Source organism: Crotalus tigris, unplaced genomic scaffold, assembly GCF_016545835.1.
Source record: "Crotalus tigris isolate CLP2741 ecotype Arizona unplaced genomic scaffold, ASM1654583v1 scf7180000024461.5605484, whole genome shotgun sequence".
Lineage (NCBI taxonomy): Eukaryota > Metazoa > Chordata > Lepidosauria > Squamata > Viperidae > Crotalus > Crotalus tigris.
In genome coordinates this window covers 2,071,233-2,088,259 of record NW_024100632.1, presented here as the reverse complement: position 1 = coordinate 2,088,259, position 17,027 = coordinate 2,071,233, and the positions used below count along the sequence as shown (strand labels likewise).

The following is a 17,027-nucleotide window of genomic DNA, read 5'->3' as shown; positions in this document are numbered from 1 at the left end:
GCCTGCCCCTTTCTCTTTCCGCCTGCCTCCGAAGTTCAAACGTTTCCTAGTTTGTTTTATGCTCATGTTGAGAGGTTGATATTTTTGAAGGTAAGGACAGAGATAAAAGATATGGGGAGAGCTACTTCCCGATCCGTGGGCTGAGCAAAACAATCTTCCCTCCTGCAAAAAAGCCCACGGCAGTTTTCTAAGCTGGGGATTTAGGCTGAAAGGGAACGGGAAGCGTGGGAATTGCTAGGGTAGAATCTCAAAAGGGCAGAAGAAGGTGAGAAAGGGCTGGGGGATAATGACCAAGGAAAGCCTTCACTTCGTCTTGATTTTGGGCTTCGAGGGCAAAATAAGAATTGAAACACAAGCAGGACACCTTTTGAGGAAAGGGCAAGAAATTACAAATCTCAGGGAGAGGGATAGAACAAAGCCACGAATCTTCCAATAAGCATTATTTTGTGTGTGTGTGTGTGTGTGCGCACATCAAAAGAAAAAGGAACATTTTATAAACAAGCTTGCCGTTCATTTATACATTCAAGATTAGGCACAACAGAAGTCAAAGCAGCAGTTTGATTCTTTTAATGCAGAGAGCCTCACTATGAGCCGGATGGTGATCCAAGGGGGGGGGGCGCTTACTGGTCACCTGCCCACAGTGGGCCAGTAAATTAAGTGGTTAGGTAGACAATGTGAGAGGATGCCTTAAAGCTGACTGCTTAAATTAGAGCAGTGTTCTTCAATCTTGGCAAGGTTTAAGATGTGCAGACTTTCAACTGGGCAGAATTCCCCAGCCAGCCTGGAGAATTCTGTTGAGCTGAGGTCCACACGTGGTTTTCTGGGGGATTCTGGGAGTTGAAGTCCGCCCCTCTTAAAAGTTGGTTAAGGTCGAGAAACCCTGGATGAGACCGACAGACACATATACACGCGCTCTCCCTGTCGGAACGTCGGACCCTGTATAAACTGGCTTTGTTTAAAAAATAGAGCTATTTACAGCAATAAGCTGAGCTTTTTGCCCTCTTGCCAAGGGTGGCTTGTTCCCGAGGTTTTGCATCCTGAATTGTGTCAGAAAGTTTGGAAAAACTGAAGCACCAGATAGGGCCAGGGGAACGCCCGGGAACTTGAGACCTTGGGCTCACCTGCTTTGCTGGGTGAGAGAGAAGATAAAATTTGAGATTTCAAATCAACAGGCAGCCTAATCGTGGGATTGGCCAACCGGTTGCAGGATGCTGTTGGGGTGGCCGATTCTGCTATAAAGCAGAAGGTAGGACAACCTCCAAGGAAGCCCGTGGCTGAACCCTTCTTGAGCAACTTTTGAGAAAAATGATAGTTGCGTTAAAATTTTATAATTTGCCACCACCTTCCCAATTCAGCCGTCAGGAAGTGAAAATTGCAAGAAGGAACGGGTGGAAGCTTGGTCAGAGTGAGATCAGCCTAGAAATAGGAATTTCCTGACAGAACAAGTCAGTGGAACAGCTGGTGGTTTTCCAGAAGAGATTGGACAGCCATTTGCCCAGTTTTGTTTTTTAAAGTTAAAATCAGGGCAACTGGACCAAAATATCTTTGGTCATTGACATATTTGTCCAGGGTTCCTGCTTTGGATAAGGGGTTGGACTAGAAAACTTCCAAGGCCCCTTCCAAGCCTATTTATTTATTTATGAGACTTATATACCGCTTTAAGTGCAAGCACTCTCTAAGCGGTGTACACCAGTAAGCAATGTATATATATATATATATAATATATATATATATATATATAATATATATATATATATATATAGATATAGATATAGATATATATCTATATATATATATATTGATTAGATATATATATATATATATTATATATATATATATATATATTTCCATTGCCCCCAACAATCTGGGTCCTCATCTTACCTACCCCGGAAGGATGGAAGGCTGAGTCAACCTTGATTTGATGATTCTATGGGATTAATTACAATTAAACAGATGTCATTTTTAAAAGGCAGTGGTGACGTCGGAAGATTAGGACAAGGTTGAAAAACATCCCAGCCGGAAGGAAAAAACCCATTGCACCGTGCCAGGCAGTACAGTGAGGTATCTTTTATTTGGCTATCATCTCGACAGCAAGTTCCATACTTTTCAAGTGAGGGGTTGAGCTGTTCCCTCTCCTGGGGTCTGTGATTACAAAAACGCGGTAAAGGCAACTTCAGTGTGGTTGTCGTGCCTAAAGCCTTCGTTTACGCTACCGAGCTGTGGCGTGCAAAGAGAAAGAAGGGTGTGCAATTTGATGGTGGGAACCTGCCAGATTTGGGGGGGGGGAGAACTTTGAGGCCCCTTCAAACGAAAGGGCTGGAGGTTTAGAAGAGAGAAAGAGAGAGAAAACACCCTGCACGCTTTACAATAAAAAAGTAGAAACTGATTTGATTGCTTTTTTTTTCTTTTTTACGAATATAAAGTTTCTTGTAAATATGTACAGTGTTTTGAGCTATTCTATAGCAGGAAGCATTTCACAAACAAGACACAAGAGATATACACTTTCAAGGGCTCGAGAAGCCGAGTTTTCAGGTAATGAGGGATAATCATTATTATTAGTAGTATCATTATCATTATTAATTAGTAAGGAGTTTTTTTTCCCCATGAGATGCAAAGACCTTAAAGAACTTTCGGGACTTCCGGAGATGGAAATCCGTGCACGTTTCCTGACAAAACCACCGGAGAATGCAATCAGCCTGACCCTGTTATCCACAACAGCCCCCACCCAATCCAAAGGGCATCGATGAAGCGGCAGAGATGGGGGCTTCTCCGTAGGGCGGCGCTGGGGGGGGGGGGCAAAGGAGCCAGCAGAGGCACAGTGGATTTGCTCTGGCCAGCTGGGAGCAAAAAAAAAAAAGAGAGCAAAAGCAAATTGCGGCCCAAATGGGGTGTTGTTTGAGCTCGGTGGGAGTCAAGAATGAGAAGCAAGATGGGGCTGTTGCTGGCAGGATAGCCACATTGCCCACATTCCTTCCCAAAGCAAAGGGGGCCTTTTCCTCTGGATGGCACGCAGGTCCCCCCCTTCTGTGACTTTCCTTGCTCCTTTGGGCCACAGGTTCAGCTTTCCTGCTCTCCCTTCTTTGGGGGAGGCGCTGGGGGGCTTCAAGATCCCAGGGGGCAAGGCGGCGTTTCCTCTGCTGGCCTCTTGCTCGGTGTGCCTGTGCCGGCTGGGGAATCTGCCCTGCCTGGTTCAGTTGCAGTGGGGGCCTCAAGAGCCGTCCCATCTCCTCCTCCTCCTCCTCCAGCGCCTTTCGTTTCCCCAGTTCCACAAGGATGGTTCTCGGGCTGCAGCATCGTCTCAAAAAGGCTTCGGTTATTTGAACACGGGAAAAATTACGGAGATACAATATCGAGCAAAGCAACTGAAAAAGAGGCTGCAGTCAAGATGATGGCGCAGGAAGCATGCAGGGAATCGCCATGCAGGAAGCCTGGGGGGGTGGAGGGAGGGCGGAGGCCTGGATGTGGGGTGTGTGTGTGAACGGGGCACTTGAGACCCCCACCCCCGGGAGACTTTTGACGCAGAGGGCGAGACCGCTGGACAATGTTTCGTAGATGGTCGAGGCATGTTGGGGGGGGGGAATTATTAAAATGACCTTCCTTCCCAGCAACCCGGCAGATCACAGAGCTGTGCCGACAGCTGCGTTGTTTTTTTTTTTGTTGTTGTTGTTGTTGTTTAAATTTTGGACTTGGAATGGTAAAATTTCCCCCCAAAAAAGTTCCGGGAAGCAACCGATGAACTCAGTCGCCTGACATTTTCGCTACAGCTCTGCAGCAGGAGAGAATGACACTGGGTGTAGACAGAGACACCGGACCGTCCCATCCCCGTCGGACGATCAACGGGGCAAGTAAAAGCGAAATAGAAAAATCGAAGGACTGCTTTGAAAGGAGCAGTCGTACAAAGTGCCCCCCCCCCGTTCCCCCCTCCCCAAAAGGGATGGGGGGGAAAAAAGAGAAAGGGGACCCCAGGGCAGGACAGGAAGGCGGAAGGGAAAATCCACTGGGACGCAAGCCGATCCTCGCAACGGACTTTTAGTCCTTCTGGATTAAATGTCATTGCCGGAATGAGTTTGGGCTCAGTAAGGGGTTACTTGGGGAAATGGGAGGTGCACCTAATTTTGGATATTTTTGTGTTCTTCCTGGAGTTCAGGGAGGGAGGGGGGAGGCTTGTGGCGCTTATACTGAAGATTGGTCCCAGACCTGTTGAGGAGAAAGCAAAAAAAGAGGCACTTTTAAGTTCAGGAGGGGGACCCTGTGTGCAAATGTCTAGAATTACAATCTCTCCTTTTTAGGGGATGAGATGGCTTAAATTCACTCCACCTTCTAGTAGGACAAGGTCACCTTTTAAAGCGGCGTTTCTCAACCTTGGCTATTTGAAGATGTTGAATGTCAGAATAACAGAGCTGGAAGGGACCTTGGAGGTCTTCTAGACCAACCCCCTGCTGAAGCAGGAGACCCTAAACCAGGGGTAGGCAACCTTGGCTCTTTTATGACTCGTGGACTTCAACTCTGGCTCAGGAATTCTGGGAGTTGAAGTCCATGAGTCATAAAAGAGCCAAGGTTGCCTACCCCTGCCCTAAACCATTTCAAACAAGTGGCTGTCCAATTTTTCTCGAAAACCTTCAACGATGGAGCACCCCACCACTTCTGGTGGCAAGCTGTTCCACTGGCGAATCGGTTCTCACTGTCAGGAAATTTCTTAGTTCTGAACTTCAACTCCCAGAATTCTCCAGCTTGCCAGCTCTCAGAATTCTGGGAACTGAAGTCCAAATATCTTATTGCTGCTAAGGTTGAGAAACACTGCTTGTAGAGAGTTAATGCCATTTTCAGGTGATTTTTTTTTTTAGATTTTTTTTTTACTTGCCTTTATCATTTTTTATAAAGCAGGTGGCAAACGTAGCTAATCCTGTTTTGCCCACAATAGCTCTGTGAAGTGGGCTGGGCTGAGAATGGGGGACTGGTCCAAAGTCACCCAGCTGGCTTTTATGCCTAAGGCAGAACTAGAACTCACCGTCTCCTGGTGATTGGCCCAAAGCCCCCCAGGTGGCTTTCGTGCCTAAGGCAGAACTAGAACTCACGGACTCCTGGTTTCTAGACTGGTATCTTAACCACTACACCAAACTGGCTTTCATTTTCCCCAATGGCCGGGGATGTAGAAGAACCATTTTCCCCTCACAGGTGGGGTGGGAGATTTGGGGCGTCCCCCTCCTGCCTTACTTACCTTGTTGACCTGGGCGAGGGGAGTCCGGGCGCCCCCCACTTGTATCCGTCCCCTGCTGCTCTCCTCAAACAGTCTCCCGGGGGACCTCTCTCGGCGGGTGCTGAGGACCCGTCCTGGAGATTTCTCCCTCTCCAGGGGACGCCCCGGAGACTTGTCCCTCCGGAGCTCGGTCCTTCCTTCCCGATAGCGATGCGGTGTGCTTGGCTCGCGAGGGTGGGCGGGACCTTCGGGAGGCCCTGGGCTCGAGGCGACCCGCTTGGTTATGTGCTCGTTATACGTGGGCGGTCCTCTCTTGTTTGGACTGCTGTCCGTCAAAAACAAAGGATTGGACAGCCAGGGACCAAAAACAAAAAAACAAAAACCCAGTTATATTGTGATTTGCAGCATGTGAGCAACCTAACTCTTTCCTTTGCTCAAGTTCTCAAGTTCCCTTGAGAACCAAGGAAGACAAAGCATACTCAAAGATGGGTACTTCACCGACCCCTGCCAATCAACCCTCCCATCCCCAGACAACCTGCCCATCCCCCCCCGTGCCCTTAGCTAGAAGGCCTCCTGGATTCTCCCTCCAAGCTGGAATGTCGCTTCCTACCTGCGGGTGGTTGAGGATCCTCGGTGGTGCTCGTTGTTGGATTCTTTCACCAAATTCCCTTTGCAGCAAATCACCCTCAATTTATCCTGATAGGAAGAGGCCAGGTAAATGGCTCCGGAGGAGATAGCCGGGCCCAGGTAACGAGGGCTCGGGATGTCCAGATGGGCCCGGGCCGGGATGCTGGGGGCCAGGGAGGAGAGAAAGACACTCTTTAGAGGGGGGCCAGGTCTGGTCCGAAAGCTTTTTAGGAGCACCCTGGCCCTTGCCGTCACCAAAGGCCACGGCTGACTTACCCAAGGGAAGCGCGTGCTTGGATTTCGATCACCTCCAGGGAATTGAAGTGGGTCACAAACAGGTACGGTTCCCGATAGGCTGTGGCAGAGCCCAGGAGAGAGAGAGGCCAGGTTAGAGAAAGTCACCGGGGACAGAACGTTTGCTATCCAACTCTGTTTTCGTTCAAAAAAAAATACCACTATGCATGCAGAGTGAGGAGATGAGAAATAAATCCAATACTCACCGAATGCCAAAGGCAGGCGACTCCATTTCAGGTCATCCGAGCGGCTGCGCCTTCCGTAGGAGTCTACAAAAATGCCAAATTCTGCAAGGGAATGGCAAATAAATAAATAAAATAAAAAAATCACTGAAGTGGGATAAAGAAAGAAATACTGTTTAACAGTCTGCCAAGAGTCCAGAAATTCAATTGTCCTTAACAAACCAGCGATTAGTAATTGCCAGTATGGGAAATTTCTTTCTTTTTCTTTTTTCTAGAAAGAGTGCAGAGAAGAGCAACAAAGATGATTAGGGGACTGGAGGCTAAATCATATGGAGAACAATCGCAGGAACTGGATGTGACTAGTTTAATGAAAAGAAGGACTGGGGGGGGGGAACATGGTTGCAGAGACAAATTCCAATTACACTTGACCAATAAAGGTATTCCATTCCACTCCACCTCATTCCATATATTCTATTCCATCCGATATATTCCATCCCATCCCATTCCACTCCATTCCATTTATTCTATTCCATTCCACTGCATTCCATTCCAAATATTCCACTCCATTCTATATTCTGTTCTGTTCTGTTCTATTCTATTCCTATTTCTATTCCACTCCATCCCATCCATCCCATTCCACGCCACTCCATTCTATTCCCATTTCATTCCATTCTTTCCCATACATTCCATTCCATTCCTATTTCCATGCCACTCCATTCCATTCTCTATAGTCCATTACACCGGCTCCCCCTTCATGTCCATCATCCCTCACGTCAACCTACCATGGAAGCAAAGCAGATACTCTTCCCTTTGCCCTGTTGGGTTCACCTGGATGATGTTGATTGGGAAACTATTGGTGGAGGATGCAAACACAGCGGACGCCAAGGTGTGGTCATTCTTATCCAGGAATTCTAAAACGACACATTTCAGTTTTAGCAAAAGCGGGACGTTGCCTGGCATCCCACATCGTTCTTTTCATCCAGGCTACCTTCTTGGCCTCTTATTAACCCACCATCTGCACCTAGGTAGCCCTTTGGCATGTGGAAGGAACTGTGGATCAGACATTTTCTTTTCCACCCACCAGGAAAACTCCCAAAAGGAATATATTTTTTAAAGATTCCATCCTGTGGCAGAGATCGGCAAGGTGAGTTTCCGTACGTATTTGTTTTTTTTTTTTTTTTCAAATCCAACTCCTCACAATCCTAGCCATCAAAGATCCAATAATGCAGAACGATGGGAGAGAGAATACCACAGTGTTTCTCAAGCTTGGCCACTTTAAGACAGGTGGACTTCAACTCCCAGAATTCCCCAGCCAGCCAACCACCTATGGAAAGCCGATATTGACCGCTGATCCATAGGAGCACAGCAGTGAATAAAGAATGGTTCAATTAGCCTCTGATTTCGAGTCGTTTTTGCTAGCGGTGGCTGTCCTACACTGATCTTTTGGCCAAGGGAGAAGCAATCTGCTATCTGAGCAGACTTCAGCATCTGAGACATGAGCTGGGCAGTCCCTTGCCTGCTAGATCTCTAATGCAGATCGTGGACTGACTCTCCATTCCCTTCTCTGTGAGCCCCTTGTGTCTCTAGCCCCACAAAAAAAAAAAAAAAACCTGCTCTCCTTTCCCTGACCAAACTTGATCAGGCATGAATCACAGAGATGGGTGTCCCTACCACCGCTACTCCCTCAACCGCCTTTAATGTCCCCCCTTATAAACAGGCGGACCAGAAGGGATTCCTACCTTCTAGGGTGTACTGCTTCATCTCAATTTCATAAAACTTATTTGTCCCCACGATGATGCTGTAATTGGTGAAATGGATACAGCCGCACGGCTCCGAAGTCTCGATCTCCTGCGAGCACAAAAAAAACAACAACGAAAGACTCAGGCTTGGCCCTTTTATGACTTGTGGACTTCAACTCCCAGACTTACACTTCAACCCTAACTGAAGCTAAGGAATTATAACGCAGATGTTCACGCTGCAGATAGGTTAAAGGGAAGGGCAGTGGGCAGACGTGGTCCCATTCAATTCATCTGATGGAGGAGCTACCAGACATCCCACCGGAGACACTTTTAGGCTTCTGTGGACCCAGAGGACGCTTTACCTTCCGGATGCAGAACTTGCTGAGGCTCTCGTTGTAACGTAGCACCACCACTTTGCTGGGCATGGCCGCACAGATGCACAGCCCGTTGTCAATCTGCAAAGGAACCCAACAGAAGCACCAGTTGGGAAAGAAGCTAGCCATACCGGGGATTGGATTCAATAAATGTGAGGCCACAGACCTAAGTAGCAGTCATTTGCTTATACGGAATGAAAGATAAACTGGTGGTCTTTGAGGGCCGGGCTTGCTTGCCTTCGTTCGTGTCCATGTATTCTTCTATGAATGACTGAGAACTTAAGAGGGTCTTGCTTACCTTGCCAGCTGCAAAAAGATGGCAGCCTTTCACGGCCTCAAAAATGTTGGGCGAGACGTCGGGTTGAGCCGGCAGGTGGGACTGAGCGAGGGACTGCTTCACTTTTTTCACGTCCACAAGGCACAACGCCCTTTCGTCTCCTGGGGAAACCACGCCACGGAAATATAGAATTCTTTACTGGCCAAGGGTGAGTGGGCACACACAACAAGGAATTTGTCCCTGGTACATAAGCTCTCAAGTGTACATGCAAGCAACGTGTGATGAATCACCATCATAATCATAAAATACAACCATCATAAGTCGTAAGATAACAAACTCAGGGATAGCCGTAGGATACTAAATAAAAGCAATCAACACAAATCATGAGATTACAAACAGGCATGAGTCCCAGGAGCAAGCATGATCAAAAGCAAGTTTCTAGCCCTCGTGGTTCAGATATATCTGAAAGTATTGTGTAAAGATTCAAACGCTCACGCCGGTTGACCTTGATTTGAAGCAGCAAGGGAGGCAAGCAGAGAGACGTTTTCTAGCGAAGAAGCTTGCAAGCCTAAAGCGAAAGGCAACGCTTCCTACTTCCTCACCTGCAATCATGAGCAGTTTCTCCAGATCCTTGATGAGGTGGATTTGAAAGACAGCACCGATCCCGGGGACGTGCGTTAAGGAATTCTTCAGCACATTCAGGGCATAGAGGCCTTCCTCAGCACCCACCAGGACCACCTGCCCAACAGGATTGACACACCCGTGTGTCAAAGGCAGAGAAAAGAGGCCACCAGGTTGCTCAAAAGGTAAACGCAAAACGCTTTGACATGACAAGGAAATTGGGACTGTTTTGACAAAGGCCTACGGGTAATCCTTGACTTACAACGGCTCATTTAGTGACTGTAGTTACCATGGCACTAAAAAAAAAAGTGACAAAGGACCGTTTGTCACGCTTATGACTGTTGCAGCATCCCGGGATCAAAGTTCACATCCTTGGCAACTGACTCATATTTATGACGGTTGCAGTGACCCCCTTCTGCGACCTTTTGGCAAGCAAAATCAAAGGGGAAGCTGGATCTATTTAACCATCATGTTACTAATTTAACAAGCGTCGCGATTCATTTAACAAAGGGGGCAAGATGGGGGCAAAAACATGTTGAACCAATGTCTCGCTTAATGACATCAATTTTGGGCTCCTCCGTGGTTGTAAGTCAAGAACTCTCTGCACTTACAATCTGAGTCCATTTTAATGTTGGCATTCATTATTCTAACATTTTTCTCGTTACCTTGGCTGGGCTGGAAGTCGCCCGTCGGCCGGATGGGAGGCAGACCGATCGAACGCGTCAACAAATTTGCCCAGCCGTTCAAAACCGAAATGGACTTTTCTGCGCAGGAGCCACCAAAGCTTCTGCGGCCATTCAAGGTGAGGTGAAGCCGGAGAGCCCTTACCTGATCGCTGAAGGGTAAAGTGCAGTTGATATCCAAGCGGTCTTCTCCTTCCAGCTTCAGGAGAGAATTCCCGAGGAGTTTCTGTGCAGGAAGACAGAAGAGGAAGTGGGGAGAAGGGAACAGATCACTTCAGAGGCTTGTCCTGATTAGAACGTGAATAACCCTTGATTCACAGTCCTCCGTTGGGTTGAAGGTACAACTGAGGTGGGCAGGAAATAGTTCAATATATCTATATCTTAATAGGAATGCTTGTTGCTGATAATAGTTAATAGATAATATTAAGTTTGGCTGTGAAATGTAACCTAAATCATATAACCTGTGTGTCATAATTATAGAGATGTGTTCATGCTATGTAGAAACCATTTTACAAGAAGTGTCAGTGTCAACTAAAAGTCACAGATGTTGTAAGATAGCACCCGTGCAGAAAGGTGTGGTAAGACAACCGTTTGTGTGAACTTCTCCTTTTTCCTTGTGTAGCCTCAAGATATAAACTTCTCTGTTTTAGTGTGTTAAAGGTAGATAAGAAGTCATCTATTAGGTTAAGTGTGGGCGGCAAGCTGTATAAAAGTGACACCCTCAGAGTAACTCAGGGTTCAGAATTTGTCATGTGAATGCTCTGAACCATTGTGCACAAATAAAGCCTGTTTTCTCCAACCCCTTCGTGGTCTTGTCTTCTGATGTAAGTATCGTGGTTTTTTCCACAACACAACGGCACTGGAAAAAAACTGGCTTATGATAAAGGTCATAAAATGGGGGCAAAACTCACTGAAGCACCAGTTTTCCAACGAGATCCATCGCAGTTAATCAAAGTCACTCTAATCGCATTTCTTTAAAGCCTGCCTGAGCTCTTATTTATTAGAGTGCACTTACGTGCCTTAACGGAGCTTTTTCTGCATCAGGCATTCGGGAACAGGAATCCTGATTGCATTTTTCGCCCCCCCCCCCCCCCCTTTTTGTTTCGGAGATTAAAGTCATCAGTGGGGAAGTGAATCTGAGCCAAAGGTTTTCGTTTAAGAAATCGCTCCTGGCCGAGCCAATCAAGGACCGGAGGTTTTTGCAAAGAGAGTCCACTCTCCGATTAAAAGTTTGACCTGACGATGTTTTTTTCTGTGCAAAAGAAGGGATCTGCCTCTGTTGTAAATACCCCTTCCAAGAGGGACAGACTGGCTTGGGAGAATCCAGGTTTGCCTCACCCTCTTGGAGCGGGAAAAGAAAGATGGGGTGGGCAACCATCTCTGCTTTGGCTAAGAGTCATCTTTTCCCCCTGTATTTCTTGAAAAGGCTTCTTCTTCTCTCTCCTTTTTTTTCCTTTCTCTCTCCCTCTTCTTTCCTTCCTCCTTCCCTCCCTTCCTCTTCTCCCCCTTCTTTCCCTTCCTCCCTCCTCCCTCTTTCTCTTATTTTTTTATTGTCTCTCCCTCTTTTTTCCTCTCCGTCCCTCCCTCTCTCCCTTCCTTCCTTTTCTCCTTTCCTCTACTTACAGCATCAGCCTCTGCCTTTTCTCTGGAAACTCTTCCTCCAGCCACCGTAGATTCCAGGGCATTCACCCAACGCTGCTTATCCGGAAAGGTGGGCGTGAGCAAATAGAGAGTCCGGCCAGGCCAACAGGTGGTGTGAGGATGGGATTCCAGCTTCAATATATAGGGCACATCTAGGTGGTCACCAAGCAGGACATAAAAGAGACACGCTGCATTAGGGAAGAACCAGCCCTCTTTTGCTGGCTCCTTTCTCCGCTGGTACAGCAGAAGCACACCAAACAAGTGGAGCACCCACAAGCTCTGAAGGCCAGTCGTTCCACGGATGAATTGTTTTAACTGTCAGACAATCCCCTCCTTAATTCTTGTCCTGCCTTCTGGTGCTTTGGAGAATAGGCTGACTGCCTCTTCTTTGGGGCAGCCCCTCAAATATTGGAAGGCTGCTAACATGTCACCTAGTCCTTCTCTTCATTAAACTAACATCCCCAATTCCCTTCCTTACATGTTTTAGTCTCCAGACCCCTAATCCTCTTTCTTGCTCTTCTCTGCACTCTTTCCAGAGTCCCAAACCACTTTTGGTCACGGGTTTTTCTCTCTCTCCATTTAAGATCCTCCTCTTTATTCTCTACCACTTTTCAGACCATCCTTGGGAGAAAGCCACAGATCTTCCTGTCCTCCAGCCAGCTTCGGCAGCCCTGGAATTTGGATCCAGCCTCACCTGTCTTGGCTGTATTGAGAAGCTCTGTCGCTCCCACGGCCCCGTGGACGGTCACGTCTCCATCTGGAAGGCACAATTCAAACTCTTCCACGGGCCGTTGTCCAGCTTTGAAAATGAATAAAAAAAGGGGAGAAATGAAAGGGCAAAGGAAGCGTAATGAGCAGAGGGTCTTCACCCCCTTCAGACTTCAATTCTTCAGGTCACTCGGAAAAGCGCTGGCTCAAAGCTCAGGTGTGGCGTCGCTGCAGGAAAGAGCCAGCCAGTTAAGGACATTAGCAACAGCAGCGGCGTTAGTAACACGGTTTGTTAATTTGCATCTGGCTTGCCCCATTGACTTTGCTCGTCAGCGGGTCACAAAATATGACAACATGATTCCGGATCAAATGGGACAATCCCCCACGGTCAACTCGCCACCGGAAAATTCAATTGAACTATTTAAAATAGTTTTAAAAATGTTTCCATTTTTTTTGTCATTCGCATTTCATTTGGCATCCTTCCTTTCATGATTCTATTCCACTATTTCCCTGATATTAGTATAATGCTTGTCCCCCTTGCGGCAAGGGGTCGTAGACACGATCCCAGGACACTGCAGCTGTCGTAAACACGAGTCAGTTGCCAAGCGTCTGAATTTTGATCCCATGACCACGGGGAGGCTGCAAAGGGTTGCAAGTGTAAAAAAAAGGTCCATTTTTCCGGTGCCATTGGTAACGTCAAACCGTCACTAAGTGAGCTGTTGTAAGCCAAGGAACTGTCTGTATTTCACCCATGCTCTGCTTTTGGGATGCAACAAAAATCAGCAGGGATGGCATCCACAATTCCTCCAGAGAGTTTTTCCCCCTCCCTCCACCAAGCTGAAGGAGTTACATTGGACATAGTCGACGGTGATTCCTTGGCGACCGAGTCCAAGTTAAAGCAAAATAATGCAAATAATAAAAGAAAGGAAAATAGTGCAAAATAAAAGCAGATCCCACCTTTCCACCAGGGATCCTGTTCCTTCCCCACCCAGCTCTTCATCATATGGCTATGTTTCCATTCCTTGTTTTTATTGTTTTATTCTCGTTAGATATACATTTTTTTTATAATTTTTGGTTTTTATGGTTGTAAGCCGCTCAGAGTAAGCCCACGGGTGGCAACTGGATTCAATAAATAAATAATACGGGAACGGTCCCAGGTGAAAACGTTTTGAATACCGTGTTTCCCCAAAATAAGATCCAACTAGAAAATAAGCCCTGGCATGATTTTGTCAGGATGCTCGTAATATCAGCCCCTTCCCCCAAATAAGCCCCAGTTAAGATGGTCACCCAGATGGATGTATTTAGCATCGTCTTTCCCTGAATATAAGACCTAATTGGAAAAATAAGTCCTAATGAGTCTTTTGGAGCAAAAATTAATATAAGACCTGGTCTTATTTTCAAAGAAACACGGGTAGTAAAATCCTACAGTTATAGGGGGGAAGCTTGTTAGTTTAAAGCAGGGGTCTCCAATCTTGGCAACTTGACGACGGGTGGACTTCAGCTCCCAGAATTCCTCAGCCATCCATGCTGCTGAGGAATTCTGGGAACTGAAGTCCATCCACTCTGGGAACTGAAGTCCACCCATTCTGCTGTTTGGCCAAAAACAAAAGCATATCCAGAAGGATTCCTGTAGCATCTCTTTCAAACCCACCAACTTGATTAAGTGCCAGAAACCTTCCTGAATTGCAGTTAGTTTGCTGGAAAAGATGCCACTTATCATAGAAAAGGATTTTCCGCTTCCCCAAAGTAAGAGGCGGATGGAGGGCTGCGGCAGGGAACACAGGAAAGCTCGGGATGGAGATGGAAAAAAAAAAAAAAGAATTACCTTCTCTCGTTTCCGTGTCGTAAACAAGGACTTTAGTTCCTTCTAGAACTACATACTTCCTATCCCAGCCCTGCTGGCCTCGTTTATTATTCCTGAAAGCAGAGAAGGACAAGGCTTGGTGAGAAGTTCTGAGAGGTTCCGGATCAAGCGGGAAGTTGGACGAGGCTCCAAAAAAAAAAAAAAAAAAAAAGTCACCGAGAGCAAACAGCGTCCGCGGCTTCCGCCATGGCCCTCCAGAGCTGCTCTTCCTTTCGGCAGTCTCAAAGCTGGGCTGGCATTTTTCAAGGCAGAGACTCACGTTTGTACCTGGGCACCTTCATCCATCCTTCCAGCCGTAAGGCGCTGCCTGGGTCTTTCAGCTGCACGCCTGGAGAATTCAATTTGTCCCGGCAGAAGGCTTCGGAGAAGTGCGTGGCGTACTCAGCTGGCAAGCCACAAGTGGCCGGCAAGCAGGCGGAACACTTGGGATGGCACATCATCTGGCATTCTAAAAAAAAAAAAAAAGTGGTGGAAAAGGAGAGGGGAGGAAGAAGAGGAATCAACCACCTAGGATCAGCCAGTCTTCAGCTGACACAATATAGATGCGCTCTTCAAACCCACAAATGCACTAAGGCAGGTGCCTGTCCACCCCAAGGATAACTGAGCCCCGCGGTATATGCAGTACGATGCAGGGAGACACGTGCAGATCTGCCCGTTGGGGAAACAAAACAACCACTTGGTAAACGCAAGGCACAACACGGGGGAACGAGCCCATCGGGGACAAGATTCGGCAGCCCATCTGCATTGGAAAGACCTCCGCCAAAAGGCCGCTTTCCCGAGAAAAGCACCTCTGGATCACCTGCTCGGTCAGCCCTCTTCGGCTGGCCCATCCTGCTTACCCAGACATTTCGAAGCCTGACGTCCAAAGTGCACAGTGTCTAAGCAAACGGCACATTTGGTAGCTCTCATGTTTAGCCCCACGTTGAAGCGGTGAGGGATATTGTGATGCATCCGTTCTTTAAGGCGCCGATTAAACTCTAGGGTAAAGAGCACAACTTTATTAGTTGGGAAACCACACGAAGGACCAGCTTGCATGAAAAGGTACACACGATGCTAAAACCTCCCTCCCTCCCTCATCTTTTTACCTGTCTGTCTGTCTGTCTGTCTCCTATCTATCTATGTCTATCTATCTTATCTATCTTATCTATTTATATCTATCTATCTATCTATCTATCTATCTATCTATCTATCTATCTATCTATCTATCTATCTATTTATCTATCTTTCTATATCTATTTATATCATTCTATCTATCTATCTATCTATCTATCTATCTATCTATCTATCTATCTATCTATCTATCTATCACCACACTTCTGCACCGCCCCTCCCACTTCTGTGAATCTACTAGCGCTGTCTTTAGAGCAGAATGTCTTCCAGCCCAGCCAAATGACGTCACAGCTAAAATGGCTTGCCAGCTTTTAAAGAAACTGAGTGATCTACATTATTTCTTCAAGACCTTTATAGGATCCTAAACTCCAAACTGTGTGGTCCTTGGGGCTCTTTGAGCTTGCAGGCGTTTCTTTACCAAAAGAGGTCACATCATCAGTTCTAGAAGGGAGGGGAGTTTGAAGCAAGTATCTAATGCAGCATCTACCACCGATGATGTTACCTGGTTTGGCAATGAAATGTGGGTCAGGTGGCCGGCATAGCTATATGCCGAGGAGCACGGAACACTGTTGCCTTCTTCAGCATGAGGAAAATCTACTCTGGGTGGCTCGGAATGGCACGTCACATTCTGGGGCCACTTTTTAAAGCAGCTATGTCTTTTCCTCTGAGACTGCCAGGAGATCCTGAGAAAATACAGGGCTGCCTTAAAAAAAATCGCAGAAGGGCCTATCCAGCCTGGTTTTCTAACAGGGTTTGGGAAAGCCAACACAGGCAAATCGGAAATTTGAGAAATAATTGGTAAATAAAGGTGTTTATTGGGGGGGGGGGGAAACCTTCTGTAAAGGAGGTGTGATTCAAGAACAGCGGGGCTGAAACAATGCTGCCGTCTGGCAGCGGATGCAAAATTTAGTGAGAGAGTTGGTTAATATGCAGATATTGTTCAAATTTGGGGAACTCTGGAATTAAACATTGTGGACCTGCCGGTTAGTAATTTAGCACCTATGGAAAAGAAAATCGTGATAATTAGTATTTACGCAGAGCTCTGAGAGTTCGTATAATTATCTCAGTGATGGTTACAATCCTGTTAAGATAAGCCACCATTAGTTCCCAACAGGGCTTTTCAGAAAAACCATACAACAAAATCGTAACTCGAGAGACTGAAAACTGGGGAGGGGGGGGTCTCCCCTTCACATTCCTGGGCAGGACAGAACAAAAAAGTCTTGGTCACGTGACCGAACCACATGGACAGATAGGGGAGTCAAAGACAAGCCGTAAGTTGGGACACTCATAACACGACGACACCCAAATCCTACAGGAAACAGGGAGAAATCACACAGAGGAAAAGACCACTTGCTGAGGGCGCAGGGATTCTCGTCCAACTACGCTACGTGATTTTTTTGAGATCCAGCATGATGGGCTTGGAATCCACGGAGGGGAGAGGAGCTGAAGTCCTTGGATCCTGCTCAAAGACTTGCTGGAACTAGTTGCAATTCGGACCCTAACTGGGCTTTGAGACTCATTCCAGTCTGCAGTAGTTTCATCTCTGCCAGGAGACCGTCGGTATTCCTAGTTCCACCTGCTCTCAATCCCCTTTTTCAAGCCACCTTTAGGGACCAGCTAAGCTACCATTTGTTTAGACTACAGGCCAGGGGTGCTCAGCCTTGGCAGCTTTAAGACGTGTGGACTTCAACTCCCAGAATTCCCCGGCCA

The 17,027-nt window shown here is 47.0% G+C and overlaps 1 protein-coding gene across 8 annotated transcripts in view; it reads right to left on the bottom strand.

The window, feature by feature from the left end:
* Positions 1 to 2,391: 2,391 nt before the first annotated feature.
* CIT (citron rho-interacting serine/threonine kinase) overlaps positions 2,392 to 17,027 on the bottom strand; it is a 68,413-nt gene continuing 53,777 nt past the window's right edge. For 6 of the 8 annotated variants that reach the window (XM_039332538.1, XM_039332544.1, XM_039332541.1 and 3 more), the window contains 16 exons: positions 15,047 to 15,184; positions 14,475 to 14,655; positions 14,169 to 14,260; positions 12,330 to 12,434; positions 11,618 to 11,787; positions 10,140 to 10,220; positions 9,293 to 9,428; positions 8,712 to 8,851; positions 8,402 to 8,494; positions 8,040 to 8,148; positions 7,083 to 7,211; positions 6,325 to 6,405; positions 6,101 to 6,179; positions 5,808 to 5,987; positions 5,219 to 5,522; positions 2,392 to 4,197 (listed from right to left, as the gene is read on the bottom strand). In XM_039332538.1, coding sequence (XP_039188472.1) covers positions 4,174 to 4,197; positions 5,219 to 5,522; positions 5,808 to 5,987; positions 6,101 to 6,179; positions 6,325 to 6,405; positions 7,083 to 7,211; positions 8,040 to 8,148; positions 8,402 to 8,494; positions 8,712 to 8,851; positions 9,293 to 9,428; positions 10,140 to 10,220; positions 11,618 to 11,787; positions 12,330 to 12,434; positions 14,169 to 14,260; positions 14,475 to 14,655; positions 15,047 to 15,184 — 2,042 coding nt within the window. In that variant the 3' untranslated portion in view covers positions 2,392 to 4,173. The remainder of the gene's footprint in view (positions 4,198 to 5,218; positions 5,523 to 5,807; positions 5,988 to 6,100; positions 6,180 to 6,324; positions 6,406 to 7,082; positions 7,212 to 8,039; positions 8,149 to 8,401; positions 8,495 to 8,711; positions 8,852 to 9,292; positions 9,429 to 10,139; positions 10,221 to 11,617; positions 11,788 to 12,329; positions 12,435 to 14,168; positions 14,261 to 14,474; positions 14,656 to 15,046; positions 15,185 to 17,027) is intronic. The other 2 variants (XM_039332539.1, XM_039332542.1) reach the window with 1 other exon arrangement.